Below are 17949 nucleotides of genomic sequence, written 5' to 3'. Positions count from 1 at the left end.
GTAGCAGGAGCGGCACTTTGCAGCAAATCACAATTACTGAAAAGTTTAAAAAGGGAAAGCAATACAACGCATTTCTAGTAAGGATTAAAAAAAAAACTCCCAGTTTTATCTGAATAAATTCATATTCTGAAACCAAATGTAAGGAAACTGAGACAAGTCACTGCTCTGCCGCACCTAAAATCTGGTAACGCATTCAAAAGAACGAGGGATTCCCCGCCTCCCGCCTCCGTGCGTCTGCAAGTCACCAAGGCCGGATCGGTGCAGTTCGGGGAAGCTGCTCTGCCCCACGGGTATCTCTGAGCCTCCGTTATCCCCTTTCGGTGCAGTCTGGAACCCCATCCGGTTCCGACCGCCCGGGCGCGATACATACTCACTTCCGGCATCCGCCCGAACAGCCACGGGCTGAACGAGAAAGGCACCGCCGCCCCCACACCAGCCGCGCGTGCGCACACGCCGGCAGCCGCCCATGAGCCACAAAGGCTCCGCCCCCGAGCCACAAAGGCCCCGCCCCCGAGCGCTCACGCACGCGCCCTTCTCGGGAGGCCCCGCCCCCCGGGCTGCCTCGGAGGCCCTTCCGCCAGCCCGGCGCCTGGGCTTGTGGGCGGGGCTTGAGGGCCTCGGCGGGCGGGGTCGGCGGGGGACCCCGGAGGAGGGCGGGGCGTGCGGGCCAAGTCCGGAGGGCCGGGCCCGCGGGCTCCACGGCCGCGCTGGGGTTCTGGCGCTGGCGGAGGCGCCATGCAGGCCGACCCGACGCCGGAGCGCAGCAGCCGGGTCCTGACGCCAGAGCCGGAGCCGGAGCTGGAGCCGGGCCCAGAGTCGGTCCTCGACCCCGAGCAGGATGCGCGGGCGGCCCTGGCCGAGTTCGCGGCGCTGCACGGCCCGGCGCTGCGCGCGTCGGGAGTCCCCGAGCGGTACTGGGGCCGCCTCCTGCACAAGCTGGAGCACGAGGTGCCGGTTGGGGCGCCGTGCGGGGAGGCCCGGGGTGCAGGGCGGGCCCGGGGCGCCCCCGGGAGAGCCGGGCTGCGGGCCCTCGCGGCGCGCATGCAGCGGTCCCGAGCGCGCCGCCGGGTTGGCTGGCTCTGGACTTTTCTACCTGGGAGGGTGTGGTCAGCGGTCGGGTTCCGGGCAGAGACCCGGGGAGGGGGGGGGCGCGCGCCGGGGGTATTTGGCGGAGTGGAGATGGGAGGGAAGGCGCGTTCCCGGGCGGGCTTGGGTGAGACGCGCACGGGGAGAGTCGGGGGCCGGCGTGGATGGACGACGCAGGAGTTGCACGCGGCCGGATGTTTGAGCATGGCCTGATGTCCAAAAGCCTTAAATTTTCACTTTCGTGGCGGTTTGGGGCCTAAGAGCGGCGGCCGGAGCCTCTACCTGTGGCCCCGGTCTTGCCAGCACCTGGGGCTGGGCCAGGGCTGCGGCGAGAACTGGAACTAAAACGAACTTTGGCTCCCGTTGTGCATGCCAGGCCCTGGGCTGAGTCCTCCACAGTCCGAGCCCAGAGCAGCCCTGTGAGGGTTGGGATCCATCAGCCCTCTCCTACAGTTGAGAAAACTGAGGCTCGGAAAGAGGAAGTGATCCTTCTAAGGTCTGTCTGACCTCAGAACTAGAAGCTTTCTTCATAGAATTCTTTCGTGTTCCTTCATTTGATTTTGAGCCCCAGGTCACCGTCATCTTGCTGATTAAGGAAAACTGAGGCTGTGGGAGGCAGAGACAGCATCAAAACAAAAATGAAAAGAGCTCGGAGACTTCCCTGGCAGTCCAGACTCCAGGCTTCCAGTGCAGGGGTTCAGTCCCACATGCCTCATGGCACGACCGAAAAATTTAAAAAAAAAAAATTTTTTTTGTAAGACCTCGGATGCTTCGAGGGTTTCCCTTGTAGGAACAGCTCCTTTCCGCTGGCCTGTGCTCTAGCCTCTACCTCCGAAGGGTCCTAGCTGAGGGGTGAGTCCTGGATTTTGGTGGCTTGCCCAGATGCTGAAGCCAGTGCACATTCATGGGCCAGCTGTTGGGACCTTCTGAGCTGGAGCCAGGCTCTTTACCGGCTGCCTCCTGGGTCAAGACAGACCAAGCAGTGCAAGTAGTGAGTTGGGACCCCAGCGGCTGCTGGGTGAACCCCACCCTCTCAGCAGGCCTCTGGACGTCTGACCTCCAGGAAGGGGGTGGGGCGGTAGACCAAGTACCTTCCTGTTCAAAACAAGGGGAGTTGCTGTAAAAAAGATACAGTGTTATTGGCACCTGCCTTTTGTAACAGTGAATTTCCTTCCCCCTCAAGCCTGCCCTCCATTTGCCAGCATTTCCCAAGCACTTGCCCTAGTCCCAGGCCTCTGCTGGGCAGGAAGGGGACCGCAGCAGTCTGATAGGATAAAATGGCCTTCTGGTGCTGGGTGAATGGATCATGAGGTGGAAACACCCTAGCCCTGGCCCTGCCAGCCTCCGTGGGCAGTGAAGTTGCTCGTGCAAGTCACTTGCCCTGTGGGCAGCAAAGTCACTCATGTGCATCACTTGACTGTCTTGAGTCCAAGTCCAGGAAACAAGGCCCCAGCTCCCACGGTCTTGGTGGAGTCTGGGTGCAGAGGTGTGCCCAGCATGTAGTCACCAAAGTGTAATGTCCCCTCCATCCTGGCCACCGTTGCTCCTCTCAGGGGCACCTAGTACTTTTCCATGACCCTCCCTTGCTGGGGTGATGGGCAGACCTGTGAGTCACCACTTTGCCAGACCCAAACCTGCAGCCCTTGTTCTTACAGACCTGCTGCTGGGGGCCCAGGTGTGGGGGAGGATGCTGGCTGACAGAACAGACACCTGCTGACCGAGGAAGGGGGGCCCTTCCAGCCCCCCACTGGCTTGGAAACCATGGGGAGTGTTTTGAAATAAATTTCAGCTCTTTCTGGCTAAGAAGAACTTCCCAGCTGCAAAACCAGTCCTCCTCTACCACATAGGGGATTCTCCAGCCCCTCTGTGAAGGGATGGTGGTCACAGGGATGGTGTCACAGCTGGGGGAGGGTGGGTCCTACACCGCCCCTCCCCCTTGTCAGGTTTGGGCATGAAGGGATTGAGATTTGGGGTTCTGGGTTGGACCCTAGCCTCTGAGTTGTTCTCTCCTAAACTCCAAACCGGAGAAAGGGTTGTGGCTTCCCCCGCCTCCAGGCTTTCTGGGGGGGAGGTGGGGGGCGGTTTAAGACTCCATCCCAGAAAGTGCACTAGCTCCCCTGGGATGCACCTGACCGGCCCCACAGCTCTTCCTGCCCCAGCTGCTCTGCCTGAAGTCTTTGTACCACCATCCCATGGCCACACATTGAAATCTTCCCCTTCCTGAGACTTTCCTGGTGGCCCAGTGTCTTAAGACTTCCCGCTCCCAGTGCAGGGGGCCCAGGTTTGATCCCTCGTCAGGCAACTAGAGCCCACAGTCTGCAACTGTAAGATCATCAGAGACCTGGAGCAGCCAAATCAGTTAATCTTCTGCTTCCTTCGCCGCTCACTTCAGAGAACGGCGCCCCTGCAGGGGTTATCTAGGCCTCTCAGATGGCCCCTTCTGGCTCTGTGTCGTCAGCTCCCAGGGCAAGGCCATGCGTCACTCATCCTCACACCCCCAGGTGCCTGTCCGGCCCAGCACATCAGCGCCGCTCGTGCCTGAATGGATGGCTGATTGCCAGCAGCTGGGATGCATGTGTCTCCGGTTTTTAGTGGAGTCATGGGAAATACATCTTAGGGGCAGCTGGTCTTTGTTGAGTCTTTGCTGTGCCGGGGACTCTGTGCACTGATTTGATGTGTTGCTCTCAGCTCCCCTGGAAGGTGGCTGATGGCCCCTTCGCTGGTGAGCGACTAGGCTCAGAAGTATCGTGGCCAGTGCTTACAGAGCTATTAGCCTCTAAGCTCTGCGTGTGTGTGAATCAGCTAGTCCTCCCAACAAACCGCAGATAGATTCTAATATTCCCATTGTGTGGATGGGGAGACTGAGGCATGGAATGGTTCGGTGACCTGCCGACTTGTGGCAGACGCTGGGTCTTGAGTGTGGCCGTATGGGGACTGACTGGCTTGCCCCCTTCACCAGCTGCAAGTGGCTCGCAGTTGCCAGGGAAACTCAAGGAAACCCAGGCCCTTCCCTTCTGCCCCTTTCTGGCCCGGGGCCCCAGGATACCAGCCCCAGGCCATGCTTGGTGCAGACCTGGGCGGGCATGGTTGCAGAGCGCTCTTGACCCCCACCCCCTTCCTTCCAAATCTCCTCCGCTGCCCTGGCATTGGATTGGTGGATCTGGTGAGAACAAAGCTGAGCTGAAGTCCCTGGCCCACCATGATCCTGCCTCTTCCAGGAACTGTGAGCGGAGCCGCCCCGTCGGCCTTCTGGGCCACATTTTCCCTGTGAAGCAGGAAGCCAGACTGGCTGTCACTGGGAGGCTCGCTTGTAGTTCCTCCCCCAGGCGCGGGTCCCACAGACTGGGGCACCCCGATAATGGTGCCTGTGTTGTCAGGGGAGGTGAGGGCCTCCTTCCCACTCATTGGGAACCTGTCTCCCAGGTGTAAGATGGGCAACTGGACCGTAAAGAGGCCCTGTTCTACTCGGGGCCCAGTTTGTCCCCGAGGCCAGTGTGTGGCGGAAGGAACGGGGCAGGAATGGGGTGTCCTGCCAACGCCCCCTTGCCTCTGGCCCCCAGGTTTTCGACGCTGGGGAGATGTTTGGGATCATGCAAGTGGAGGAAGCCGAAGAGGAGGAGAGTGAGGACGAGGTGGCCCGAGAAGCACGCAAGAAGCCCAACCCTGGCAGCGAGCTCTGCTACAAGGTCATCGTGACCAACGAGAATGGGCTCCAGGCGGCCGACCCCAACAGGTAAGGAGCCGAGGGCTGGACGCCTCTCATCCGCGCCGCGGCTTCCTCTTGAAGGGTGTCACCCCGGCCATCACCCCCGGGAGGAGCAGTACTTGCGGGCGCTTCTGCTCCTCCGGGCCAGACCACTGGCCACTTAAGCCGGCCTGAGACAGGGTGCGCAGTGGCTGCCGTGTTTCCAGCTGGACTTGCGGGCCCCATCGGCCCCGACACTGACGATGTTCCCATGTTTGTCATGTCTCGTACCGTCCTCAGAGCAGCCTCCCCCCGGGTGCCTCTTAAACTGTGCCAGTGGTCCCACTGACCACGTGTGGCGAGGTCTCATCTTGCTGGTGAGGACCCAGTGGGGACAGGCTCACCCAGGATCGCCCAGCTGGTTACAGGTCTGGGTGTCATCCCCAGGGCCATCTTAACTCGTGAGCCTGGGCTTTTCCAGGAACAACCCCCCACACCCCATACCGGGCCTCCCCACTGGTCCTGCTGAATCTGGTCTCTGGGTAGGAACCCTGGACTTCACATCAGGGAACATGAGCAGCGTGGCCTGGTTGATTCCTCGAGTGGGGACTCGTGGGGGGCCCAGAGGTGGGACTGGACCCCAGGCTTCCTGCCTTCCAGGGGCTGAGGGACTGTCTTCGGGCCGGGCAGGCACGACTTTGTTGAAACCCTGGGCAGGGGTTGCGGGGGAACTCACCAGCCCCTGTGGGTCCCTGGGCATCTGTTCGTAGCTCTTCCCGCAGAGTTTTCCCAGCTCCTTCGCTGGCCCCTGGTGGGATGGGAGGGGCCACACAGGTAATCAGAGCAGACGGGCACCACCACCCACGCGCGCTCTGACTCAGAAACTCATTAAGTTCAGTACAGCGGACCCATGCGTGTGCCTGCTCTGTTCCCGCCTGTGCCAGCCATAGGACTCAGGCCCAGCGGCCTCCTCAAGCAGCTCCGGGGCTCCCTGCCTCCCTGCCCCCTCCACACGCAGCAGCAGGCAGGTCTGGGGTGTGACGGGCATGGTGTCAAGGTTGGGAGCTCGACTTCTGGCCCTGTCTGCCCTCAGACCTTTGTGAGCCTCCCCCAGTGGCCAGGCCCAGCCTCCGCCTGCTCCCACACCCACCGTGTCCGGCAGCCCCCGTGTGCGCCTGCCCAGGTCACCCCCCAGGTGCTCCTGGCTTTGTGCACGAGGGCAGGACTAAGTTTTCGTTTTTTTCAGGATGTGCCAACAAAAACTGGTATGAGCGCAGTGAGCCGGCCCCCAGCCGCAGAACTGGAGTCCTTGCTGTTGCTTTTGCTATAGTGGGGTGGGGGGGACCAGGGCTGTGTGTCGGGGAGTCCACGTCCAGCCAGGCTGGGCTGGTGTCGGGCAGGCTGGGGGCAGGCAGGGCCTCGGGCCTTCAGGGGAGCTCCTTGCCCTCCAGCAAGGTGGTGTGGGAGCTACATAGCCGTCCCAGGAGACTGGCCTGGGTGGGCTGCTTGTCTGAACACGTGAGGACTTGGAGCCTGTCCCGCACAAGGCCTTGGCACCTACTGAGCAACGCCCAGAAGTCCCGGGTGAGCGCAAGTGAGCTCTGAGTGGGGCTTCTTGGCGCATCTGCCGGCAGGTCGCAAGGTGGGGGGCGTGGGCCCACTTTCCAGCAGCTCAGAATCCAGCCGAGGACGCTTAATGTTCACCGTGATCACTGTAACAGTCAATCCCTCCACGCGTGAGGATCCGATGTAGGTGGCCAGCTGTTTGTCTCATTTGATCCTCATGTCAGCCCCGCGATGGGGTGGGTAGCCCTGTTTGAGAAAAACTGGACGAGAGGGGTGGAAATTTCCCAGGACAAATCAGCGGGCAGAGCCAGACCCCCACCCAGGCCTGGCACCGGGTCCAGGCCATAGCCGCGAGTTCTCCCTCGCACAGCTCCCCCCGCTGGTCCTCGGCCACCTCTCCCGCTTCTTGCCCGGCCTGCGTGGTAGCCTCACCCACCCCCCACCCCCCGTGGCCTGTACCCGCAGCATCTTCCTCATCGACCATGCCTGGACGTGCCGTGTGACGCACGCCCGCCAGCAGCTGCAACAGGTGCCGGGGCTGCTGCACCGCATGGCCAACCTGATGGGCGTCGAGTTCCACGGCGAGCTGCCCAGCGCGGAGGCTGTGGACCTGGTTCTGGAGGAGATGTGGAAGTTCAACCAGACCTACCAGCTGGCCCACGGGGTGAGCGGGCAGCCGGGCCCCAGTGGGGGGCAACCAGGCCCCAGGGGAGGCAGCCGGGCCCCGGGGGGGGGGGTGGGGGGGCAGCCGGTCCTGCACCGCCCCATGCTCTCAGGGCTGGTGGGAGGCGGGCCCCTGACCCCATAAGTGAGCAGGTTCCCCTTCCCGTGGCCAGTGGGAGCTGCCCTGGTTCCCTGCGACCTCATCGTGGGCCTGTTACTCTTGGCCTCGGGCCAGCCAGTGCCGGAGACCTAGGTGTCCGCGTGGCCTTGGACACAACCTTGGCCCAGACCCCTAGACATGGGCCCAGCGACCTGGCTGTCTCTTTCCCAGTGCCTGCAGGTTCCAGCACTCTCTTAAACGCCCTTAGTGATTCCTTGCTGCCTTCAGGAGTAGAGTCTGGTCCCTTCAGCACGCTCTGGAGCTTATATCACTCCCCAGCCCACCCCCAGACCCACCCCCACGCACCAGCCCCCTACTTTGAGGCTGGGGAAAAGACAAAAGTTGTTTCTCGTGATCGCAGCCATCACCTCCTCCAGGAAGCCTTCCCTGAACTCCCCCTCCCGCCCTACACACAAAACCAAGCACCCCCATGTGGCTGCTAGGCTAAGTGCCTCCCTTACAGACACCTTTACCCCACCCGCGATCACATGGCAGCCCCCTGGCCCGGCAGCCTTGTGTTCAGGGGGCCAGAGGCGTGCCTGCTGGGTGTTCCAGGCCCTGAGAGTTGAGTGTAGACGGGCTGGCAGCCAGTGTTTGGTTTGTGGACGCCCTGGAAAGGTGCGGGGACCGGAGGACCCGTGGGTAAGGGTGGCGTGTGCTCCGCCCGCAGACGGCCGAGGAGAAGGTGCCCGTGTGGTACATCATGGACGAGTTCGGCTCGCGCATCCAGCACGCGGACGTGCCCAGCTTTGCCACCGCCCCCTTCTTCTACATGCCCCAGCAGGTGGCCTACACGCTGCTGTGGCCCCTGCGGGACCTGGACACGGGCGGTAAGTGGGGCCCCGCCGCCCCCCAGGGAGGGGCCGGCCGCTCTCCCGCACCCCGCTGACGGCCCGCGTGTCCCGGTGCAGAGGAGGTGACCCGGGACTTCGCCTACGGAGAGGCCGACCCGCTGATCCGGAGGTGTGTGCTGCTGCCCTGGGTCCCCACCGACCTGCTGGACCTCAGCTCCTCCACGCCCGAGCCACCCGCCGAGCACTACCAGGTGGGACCTGGGCCCCGGCCCTGGGGCCTGTTGGCCCAATGGCTTCTGGAATGTCCTCTGCCGGGTCACCAAATGTCGCGGAGCCGCAGCTGGCTGCAGTGGGAGGTAGAGAGGGGCCTGGGGGTGTCTGCGAGACAGGAGCTCAGAGCTCGGCGAGCGAACATGAACTGCATGTGGCCGCACCCCTTGGCATCAGCTCAGAGCCCAGACCCGGGGGTCCCAATGCTAGGAACCATCCTTCCAGAGGGTGGGGTGGAGCTGGTGGAGGGTGATGGGGTGCTCCTCCTCGTATGGGGTCTGCGGTGGGGGCCATGCAGCTGGGCTGTGAATCCTGGCTTGGGACAGTTCCCTTGTCTCATGACACCTCCCTCACCGGGGTGTGAGGACACTTTACACACTACACGCTATGTTTCATGGCGCACAGTAGGCCCACAAGGGGTTATCACGAGCATCGTAGCTGGGGATGACAGTCTGTTGTCTGGGCCCCACTGGGACCAGGGGACCCACTCACAGGGCCTGACTGGTGGAGGGCCCAGTCCGTGGGGCGGGCCAGCATCGGGAGCCAGGGTTGGTGCGCCCAGCAAGGCCTTTGGGAGCAGAACCAGGCAGAGCTGAGCGGGAATTGACACCCCAGCCCCCTCTCCTCCTCCCCTGCCTTCATCTCCAGCCGCTGCGTCTCATCCGCTCATCCCAGTTGGAAACCAAGGGATGCACAAGTTTCTGCTTAGCACCTTCTGGGTGTGCTCAGCTGTAGCCCTTAGAGTAGGACCTTCATTCCTGTTGTATCGTCATTTAGCAGGGGGTAGGGAAACTGACGCACAGAGAGGTTAAGTCACTTGTCAAAGGCCACACAGCTGGCAGAAGAGCTGGAGTCCAAACTCGGAGGGTCCTGGGAACTTGCAGGCCGAGGCTCTAGCCTTTCCACATCATGTTGACGTTTCTCTGCCCCCCACCAGTCTATCAGACGCTCACCGAGCGCCCCAGAGGATTGGGAAAGGAGGAAGGGAGTTAACCCCGAGATAACGAGTGGGCAGGTTGCCTGGTGTTAGCTGTTCTGTGATCTTCTGGCTGGGAGGGCTGGGCTGACGCGGTGGGCCTGTTGGCACTTTTCCCTGTGAATTTAAGCCAATGGTGATTGAGCCCTGTTAGAAACTCAGTGATCACCCTTCTTAATTCAGAGGTGTATTTCAGAGCCTCGTAGAGTGCTTGCGCTTTGTAGGGGCTTACTAAACACTTGAATGAGAGTGTGAAAGCAAAGGAGTGGATGACCGGTGGCTTAGGGACAAAGACTTCCTGGTTTTGAGTTTGTTAAAGGAACATGAAATCAGTAATTTTGGGGGGTGTAGGGGGAATGCCCCCCACTGGCCCAAGAAGAGGAGAAGAGTCCAGACACTGGTTTTCTTAAACATCCTGGTGGTTTTAGAGCCATTTGGGTCAGGCCTGTGCTCTGGGCCCTGGGGTTGCCTGTATTAGTCAGCTAGCGCCAGGTGACCGCTTGTTCCAAAACGTGGCTTCTCAGAACAGCAGACGTTTGTTAGGTCCTGCTCTCTGTGGAAAGGAGATGGGGAGTGGCTCAGCTGGGTGTTTCTAGCCTCGGCTCTCATGAGCACAGTCAGGCTGTCGTCTGAGGCTTGGTCAGGCTGAGGACCAGCCCCCACGTGGCGCACTCACGCTTGGGAAGGCAGCGCTGGCTGTGGGTGGGGGGCCTCTTGACCGTCCTCGGGATATGGCGGCTGACTCTGGGAGGAAGTGATCGGAGGGGAGACGGGAGGAGGCCACAGGCCCTTTCACGAGTTTGCAGGCTCCGCTTCTTCCCGTGGGTTATAAACATGTCATTCAGCACAACCCACGTTCAAGGGGAGATGCATTATTAACTGTGCCTTTCGAAAGAAATATCAGAAAGTATGTGAACAGGTGTTAAACCATCACACCGCTTCCCTTCAGAGAGGACCCTGTCTGGGAAAGGCCCGGCACCTTCTGGGCGGCCTGTGACTTGGAAGAGGCGTTTAGAAGCGACAGGAAGGTTGAGAGCAGTGTCTACACTGTTCTTTTGACACGGAACAGGCTGTTCGGGACCTGAGCGGCCTCGAGCCCCAGAATCCTGGGGCGGGGGTGGTCGGGGGGCTCCGGGCGCCCCGGCACCTGAGAAGGGCTCTACCTGAGCCGGGTGCGGCCCCGGGGTCACACAAGCCTGGTGTGCCGGGCGGGAGGCCTGTGCTCACTTGCTCCCTTTCTTGAAGGTCTGTTTCTACCTCTGGCGTTTCCCTTCTAGGCCATACTGGAGGAGAACAAGGAGAAGCTGCCCCTGGCCATCAGCCCCGCGGGGTACCCCTGCGACCACGTCTTCAAGTGCGTAGCCCGCCCGCACCCCCAGACTGTGACGAGACTTCTCGCTGCCTTTCCTCACGCACTCCCCAGACTCCTGGGACATCCCCCGTGCAGGCTGCCGCCTGCGGGCAGCACAGCAGTGACGGGACCGCCAGGGGTGGGGTCTGCGGGTCACAGAGAGACGCCCGAGAAGGGAGGGTGAGCCGGGAGCCAGCGCGGACAGTGCCAGCGGTGCTGGGCACCCAGGCGGCCAGGAGGGGCCACGGCCAGCTGTCTGCAGCTGTGGGCTGGCAGCTTCCGTCAGGCCAGGCAGGCCTGCCAGCCCAGGCTCCAACGGGGTGGAAGTAGACGGTCCATTTTACAGGTGAGGAAGGTACAGAGGGATGCCCCCCAGGTAACAGCCGTGTCGGGGCAGCTTGGCCTCTGTCTTCTGGAGGTCCCCTCCCTCTGACTGCCCAAACCTCCTCCACTCTGTCCCTTCCCCCCAGACCCTGGGGGTTTCCTCCCCTCTAGCCATCCTCCCCTTCCCCGAGGCCACCGCCCAACACCCCTCCACTTCCTGGGTCAGAGGCTGCACCAAGGCCCCGTCGCCTCGTCCCCAGCCATAGCTGTGCCCCGGCCATGAGCTAGATGCCCCGTGCTGGCCTCACCTCTCTCTCCAGGCCTGGATCACTGTCCAGGTGGAGTCCTGTCTCCCTCCCACCTTCACTCGCAGCCCCGTCGCTTTCAAAGTGTGGCCAGTCTACCGCCCCTGGCAGACACAGTCCCAGGCCCGCTGTCCTCTCCCCTGCCCAGGGCCAGGGCTGGTGCCAGCATGGAATGAGGCCTTGTCCGGGGCACTTGTCTGGGCCCTGGGGCCCTGGGGCGCCAGCTCACTTCTCTGAGGGCAGCCCTCCTCAGGTGTGTCCGCCCGTCCTGTTGGACATGTGAGGCAGGAGCCCGGGTCGGTGAAACACTGGGGTTATCCTGTTTCATTCTCAGGGTGAGCACAAGGAGCTGGCCCTGGGGTCCCGTCTCACAAGTGGGGGATCCGGGGTCACCAGGGTCCGAGGGCCCCATCGCTGGGCGGACAATGCAGATGGCATGATCCGAGCCCGTCCGGCTGACCCCAGCCCCGCCCCCGCAGGGTCTACACGGACATCCGGCAGGTGCTCAGCCACCTCACCCACCCACGCTTCACCTTTACCCAGAGCGAGGCGGACGCCGACGTCCTCTACAACTTCTCACACTTCAAGGATTACAGGTAAGGCGCCTCCCGGCCCAGGGGCCCGGCCCGCCTCCCCTGCCCCTGGGAGCCCCCGCCTCTCCTGAACGGCGGCACCTGCCTGGGCCCTGCAGGAGGCTGAGCCAGGAGAGGCCCAACGTGCTGCTAAACCAGTTCCCCTGCGAGAACCTGCTGACAGTGAAGGACTGCCTGGCCTCCATCGCGCGCCGGGCGGGCGGCCCCGAGGGCCCGGCCTGGCTGCCCCGCACCTTCAACCTGCGCACGGAGCTGCCCCAGTTCATCAGCTACTTCCAGCAGCGGGAGAGGCGGTAAGCTCCCCCGTGCACCCCACTAGCTGAGACAACGCCCAGCAGGCTCCTGCGGCCCCCACCCCTGACCACCCCGCCATCCCAGTCGGCCTGGCCCGCCCCATAGCCGGCGCCTGCCGCGTGCCCGCTGCGGGGCTTGACGGCACTTCCATCTTGGCCTCAGCCAACTGCTGGCTACCAAAGCCCAGCCTTGACGTCTTCTCTGGGACCCCTCCCTTGGCTTCTCTGCGGCCGCAGTCCTGGGGGCACACAGCTTAGCTGACTTCTCTGCTTCCAGGGGCGAGGACAACCACTGGATCTGCAAGCCCTGGAACCTGGCCCGCAGCCTGGACACGCACATCACCAAGAACCTGCACAGCATCGTCCGGCACCGCGAGAGCTCCCCCAAGGTGGGGCGCTGGCAGGTGGGGGGCCTGCTCTCGGGGACCGGCGAGGGCGGTCCTGGTGGCGGCGTCATTGCTAAGCTGGGAGGTGCCGCTGCTCGCTGCCCTTGCCGGCAGGGAGGGAGCCCCCCCGGGGGACCACCCACCGGAGGCAGGTGGCTGGGTCAGGGAGCCCCGCAGGGCCATGGAGAAAGGTGCTGTAGCGACGAGGGGCCAGCAGTGGGGGAAGTGAAGGACACAGGTTCTGCTCCCGGACAGACAGAGGCCCGAGAGAGACAAGTCAGCAGGGAGGTTCCCAGCCCTGGGATAGGGAGCCGGTGGATTTATGGCTGAGAATTTGTTTCCAGTTTTCAAAGTCTAAAAATCAGTGGCATGTTTTCTCTCAATTAACGATGACGAGAGTGAGAGCTTGTTGCAGTTTTAGACACAGGTGTGCAAAGACAGGAAGACGCAGAGTGCGGGGGGCAGGTACCAAGTCGGGGCCCCCCCCAAGCCTGGGGTTGGAGGGGAGGTAGACTCGAGAGTGAGTCCACTCCTCCAGGCGTGACCGCGCTCAGGTGTCCCCAGGGCGTGATCCACGGCCAGGGAGGCCAGGTCGCTCTGTCCTGGCCGGGGCGAGGCGAGCACACGCAAGCCCGCTCCTGTGTCCTCAGGTTGTGTCCAAGTACATCGAGAGTCCCGTCTTGTTCCTTCGGGAAGACGTGGGGAGGGTCAAGTTCGACATCCGCTACATCCTGCTGCTGCGGTCGGTGAAGCCCCTGAGGTTATTCGCCTACGACGTGTTCTGGCTGCGGTTCTCCAACCGGTAATGACAGCTGGGCGGCAGGTGGGCGGCTGGGCTGGGGGTGGGGGGAGCTGTGCCTCTTTTACTCTGGATGAGAACACCTGCACCGGGGCTCCTTCCCCAGCAGGGACCCCGCTGAGCCCATTTCTGATAACCGGTGGTAACCCTCCCCAAATCAGCACCCCCTTGTGTGACAGACCCCAGCCCTGCAAACCCTGTCGATGTTTAGGGGCTCGTGGGGGTCTAGTGGTGAGCCCACGGGGGCCATGGGACCACCCCGCCCACTCTCACCAGTGGGAGAACGGATGCTCGGCTGGGGGCTCCAAGCACCTGCCTGTCTATCCCGCTGGGGCCAGCCGCACTCGGGACCCACTTGAGTGTCCGTCTGCTCATCCTGCAGGCCCTTTGCCCTCAACGACCTGGACGACTACGAGAAGCATTTCACTGTCATGAACTATGACCCGGAAGTGGTGCTGAAGCAGGTGAGGCTTCGTGGGGCCTGGGGAGCTGGGTCCGCTTGGAGGCTGGTGCAGACGGGACCCCACACCCATCAGCGGGTCTTCCTGGCAAGCTGCATACTGGTCAGGGGAGCTGCCCTCTGGGTCCTGCGTCCCCTCCCAGCGCTGCCCCCAGCGCTCGGAGGGGCACACACACTCAGGTCGAGATAGCGGGGCCCTGAGGCTTCCCTGGCTCATGTCACACGGCGCCCAGGGCGGGTGGCCGCTGCTGGCCTCTGACCCCACCTGGACCCTCTGTCTTCCCCGGGCTGTCTGTGTGCCTTGAGCAAGAGGGCACAGGGGCAGGGCTCCTTGAGGTGAGGGCATCAACCCCCAGCTGGCCTGCAGGGCACCTGGGGCAGATGGGGCAGGCTCCTTCTGGGCAGAGGCAGGGCCCAGCTCCCGGTGGAGGAAGAGAGTCCGGAGGGGTGTTGGTCCTGACTGTTGGGGGCAGACGGGAGGCAGGGCACAGCCGCTCTCCACCCTGCTCCACGCCCTGCCGTGGCCCTGAGGTCCCCACGTCCACACAGCAGAGCTGCTCCTGAGAGGGGGGCTCTTACTGCCCCGGCACACGGCGATGTACTAGCAAACTGAACTCCGTGTGTGTGTGTGAGTCACTTCATTGTGTCCCACACTTTGTGACCCGCCATGGTCTGTCCATGGGATTCTCCAGGCAAGAATACTGGAATGGGTTGCCACGCCCCTCCACAGGGGATCTCCCCGACCCAGGGATCAAACCCTGGTCTCCTGTATCACAGGCAGATTCTTTACTTTCTGAGCCAGCAGGGAAGCCCTGAGCTGCACTGAACACTCGCTGTTCCATGTGTGAGATATCCTTTGGGGGCCCTGCGCTGTCAGAGGGGCCAGGCCACATGCCCACCCAGCAGAGCTGCTGCTGCGTGTCCCTCCTCTTGTCCAGGGCTGTGTTAGCAGCTGGTGTCTAGGATCCTGAGCCCTTGCCGGAGCCCTGGGCTGTAGCTGAGGTCGTCTCTCAGGCCTGAGCGCCCTCCCTCTGTGGAGCAGGCATCATTCTGAGGGTCACGTCTCCTCTGATGCCCCTGCGTGGGGGATACGTGTCCACCAGGGTGTGGACACTGGGCTTCCTTAGGGAGCCGGTCCTGGTCCTCTCTGGGAGGAACCTGAGCCACCGAGCGGCATGCTCAGGTGTGTGCTGGGTGCGGTCTTGGCCTGAGACGCCCTTGCCGTCCGCAGGCACTTTGAGCCGTTGCCAAGCTCAGACATGGGCCCTGCAGGCTCAGGTCCGAGTTCTGCCTCCAGTGACCATTCTGAGAGGGACATGGTGACCCGTTGGCCAGCCCTCTCAGCATTCACTGCCTTACTGGAACCTCACAGCCACCTGCAAAGCAGGTTTGCTGGGCGGGAAGCACTGTCCCATTTTACACAGGGAAACCTTGAGGCCCTGCGAAGTAAATGTGTCCAGAGCTCAGACCCCGTCTCCTGCCCCCGATCTGTGCCGGCAGGGGTGGAGCTGGAGAGGCTGTGGGCGCCTCCCTGGGACCCCAACGAGTGTCAGCTCCAGCGAGTGTGAAGGCAGGACAGGTCAGGCCTCCCTCGTCCTTGCGCAGAGGAGGCCCTGGGAGGAGCATGATGGGCCCTATGTCCGTTGCAGGTACACTACAACGAGTTCATCCCGGAGTTTGAGAAACAGTACCCAGAGTTCCCCTGGAAGAGCGTCCAGGTGAGTGCTGGTCAAGCTCGAGGGGCCAGGGCTTGCCTCATGGGCAGCATCAGGCACATGGGGGGCCTTCACCTTTTCTTGGTGGTCCAGCTCCTCCACCAGAGAGAGAGGGTATGGGTGAGACCCCCTCCTCCTCTCTGGCCTAGTGGGGTGTCACGAGGGCTCCTTGGGGAGAGGAGGAGCCTGGTGGGGCCTTCAGGACCACCCTTGGGACAGACACAGGCTCTGTGCACCCCAGAAACCGCATACCTGGGGGCTGGTCCCCACGTCCTGGAGCCAGCATCTCAGATGCCGGGCTTGGGGCAGAAGGAGCTGTGGAAGATCTGAGGCAGGAGGACACAGGTCTGCAGGGAGTGGGTGCCAGGTGTGAGGGGAGCAAGTCAGGCTGCAGGTCATGGAAGGTGTCGGAGGAGGTGACGTGGCCGCTTGGAGACCAGGGCTCAGGAAGGGGCAGCGAGCCCCATGTTGAGAGGCTGCTCCGAGGGGCTGGTCCCAGCGTCAGCCTGCAGGCCCCTTGACCCTGTCCCCCGACCCCTCCCGGCCCCCAGGCTGAAATCTTCCAGGCCTTCACGGAGCTGTTCCAGGTGGCGTGTGCCAGGCCGCCCCCGCTGGGCATCTGTGACTACCCCTCATCCCGGGCCGTGTACGCCGTCGACCTCATGCTGAAGTGGGACAGTCGTCCGGATGGTGAGGGGGCTCCCCGCCCACCCCCATTTACCCAGAGCTGATCCTCCAGCCACCACCCCAGCCTCCCAGGGACAGAGAGGGGGCACTGTTGCCTCGGCCTGGTCCATGCTGCCCCATGCCCCTTGCCTCTGATTAACCCGGAGACATCTGGGTCAGAGGAAGCCCACCTTGAGGGTCTGCAGCCTGCAGGGCGGAGCACCAGGGGGAAAGGAGAGGGCTCATGAGGAGAGGCGCTCTGCGTGCGAGGAGAGGGGGCCTAGCGTCCCACTGAACCAGACATCTGAGCGGGGTGTGGTGGCTCGTGGCACTCCCGGGGCTGGAGGCGGCCCCAGTCGTCCCCCTACAAGAGCAGGCTTCAGGCCAGGCCGCCCCCTGGAGAAGCCCCGCAGCCCCCAGCAGCCCCCCTCCCCGGAGTGAGACAGGCTGTGCTTCTGTGCCATCAGGGAAGCGAGTGATGCAGCCACAGATCCTGGAGGTGAACTTCAACCCGGACTGCGAGCGAGCCTGCAGGTACCACCCAAGCTTCTTCAACGACATCTTCAGCACCTTGTTCCTGGATGAACCCAACGACTGCCCCGTCACCCGCCTCCTCTAGGCGCCCGCTGGCCCTCCTGCTGGTGCTTATGGGTGGATTCCAGCCTCAGTTCCCGGAGCTGCTTCTGCAACGTGTCCCCCCCCGCCCCACCTCCCACGAGCCCTCGTTCCAGCCTCCCAGCCTGGGGTTCGGGGGCCCACCTCCCCTCGGTCAGTCCCTAGGGTCGAGTGCCAGGCCCCAGTCCACACGCCCCTCTCCACCGACTCTGTGGTGGTCAATATCAGCTCAGCAAGGGCTTTATCCCAGAGAGCTTGGTTCCAGCGGTGTTCATGAAAGCGGTTCCGGGAAGCATGACAAGATGTTCTCAGGAACGAGGTTCCCCAGGAGCCCTCGTGAGAATCCAGACGCTAACAGGCCAGACTGGCTGTTCCCACGCTCCACCCCAGGCCCTGGGACAGGCGTCCCCAGATCACCCCAGGAAGCTGGCTTCTCAGAGCCAAACCTCTCACCCCCAGAGTCGAACCTTCACCAGCAAAACCTTGAGGCTCCAGGGCGGGAGGCCACTCCCCTTGGCTGCTGTTGCCTTTCTGTCCGGCCCCATGGACAGGCCACAGTGTGTTGCCAGGTCCTGCCAGCCCACTGGGCCCCGCAGGGGTCCTCACCTCGTCTGAGGTTGGCTGGGACTTTGGTGAGGGGGCTTGGGGTCAGGTGGACAGCAGGACACCAGGCGGTGGATGGCTGAGAAAGACAATTCCAGAGGCCGCCTTCCACCAGCCAGAGTCAAAAAGTGGGATTTTTGTTACTTTTTCATTAATGGGAAGAAAATGCGGAGTTCTCGTTCTTCATTATGTTTCTGGAATTTTGAGTCCAAGTTTGCAGCATAGTTTGTATAGCCACGGTGTACCCAGGCCCAGCTCACGAGGCGGTGGGTCTGACTTGTGGAGGAGAGCTGCCTGCAGAGCGTGTGCGTGCGTGCGTGCGTGCGTGTGTTTGTGTGTGTGTGTCGGTGTGTTGTTGGGGGGAGGGTGCTTGTTTCACTCTGGAGCCAAGAGTGATCTTTGTAGCAAAACTGGACTTGACTGTGCCTCTCACCTCTGTGTCCGCCAGAGGGGTGTGTCTGCCCGTCCTGTCTGTTACCCACAAATTCAGCCTGTGTCCTGGGGAAGCACCCCTCCCTCCAGCCGAGCGGAGGTTAGAGGGCAGGACGCCTCAACTCTGGTTTTCCCCGCAGAGAGCTGCTGTGTCCTGTCCCCTCCTGACGGTTTGTGCTACAATAAAGTCTGCCTTCTGTACCCCTG

General features: G+C 62.7%; 1 protein-coding gene across 2 annotated transcripts; it reads left to right on the top strand.

Moving 5' to 3' along the window:
- The first annotated feature begins 643 nt into the window (after positions 1 to 643).
- On the top strand, positions 644 to 17943 carry TTLL12 (tubulin tyrosine ligase like 12). 2 transcript variants are annotated; one of them, XM_065945122.1, is made up of 14 exons: positions 644 to 948; positions 4647 to 4819; positions 6803 to 7001; positions 7831 to 7990; positions 8072 to 8205; positions 10478 to 10554; positions 11660 to 11776; positions 11872 to 12066; positions 12344 to 12470; positions 13103 to 13254; positions 13634 to 13715; positions 15361 to 15429; positions 15978 to 16116; positions 16560 to 17943. In XM_065945122.1, the coding sequence occupies exons 1-14, from the start codon at positions 736 to 738 to the stop codon at positions 16709 to 16711; spliced, it is 1989 nt and encodes a 662-aa protein (XP_065801194.1). In that variant the 5' UTR covers positions 644 to 735; the 3' UTR covers positions 16712 to 17943. The 2 variants fall into 2 exon arrangements, with proteins under 2 accessions (XP_065801194.1, XP_065801203.1); XM_065945131.1 differs by having other exon boundaries at positions 645 to 948; positions 12344 to 12455.
- The last annotated feature ends 6 nt before the right edge of the window (positions 17944 to 17949 follow it).

The sequence above is a fragment of the Muntiacus reevesi genome, chromosome 1 (genome assembly GCF_963930625.1).
Source record: "Muntiacus reevesi chromosome 1, mMunRee1.1, whole genome shotgun sequence".
Classification (NCBI taxonomy): domain Eukaryota; kingdom Metazoa; phylum Chordata; class Mammalia; order Artiodactyla; family Cervidae; genus Muntiacus; species Muntiacus reevesi.
Note: the sequence above shows the minus strand (reverse complement) of the source record. Positions and strands in the feature narration are given on the sequence as shown.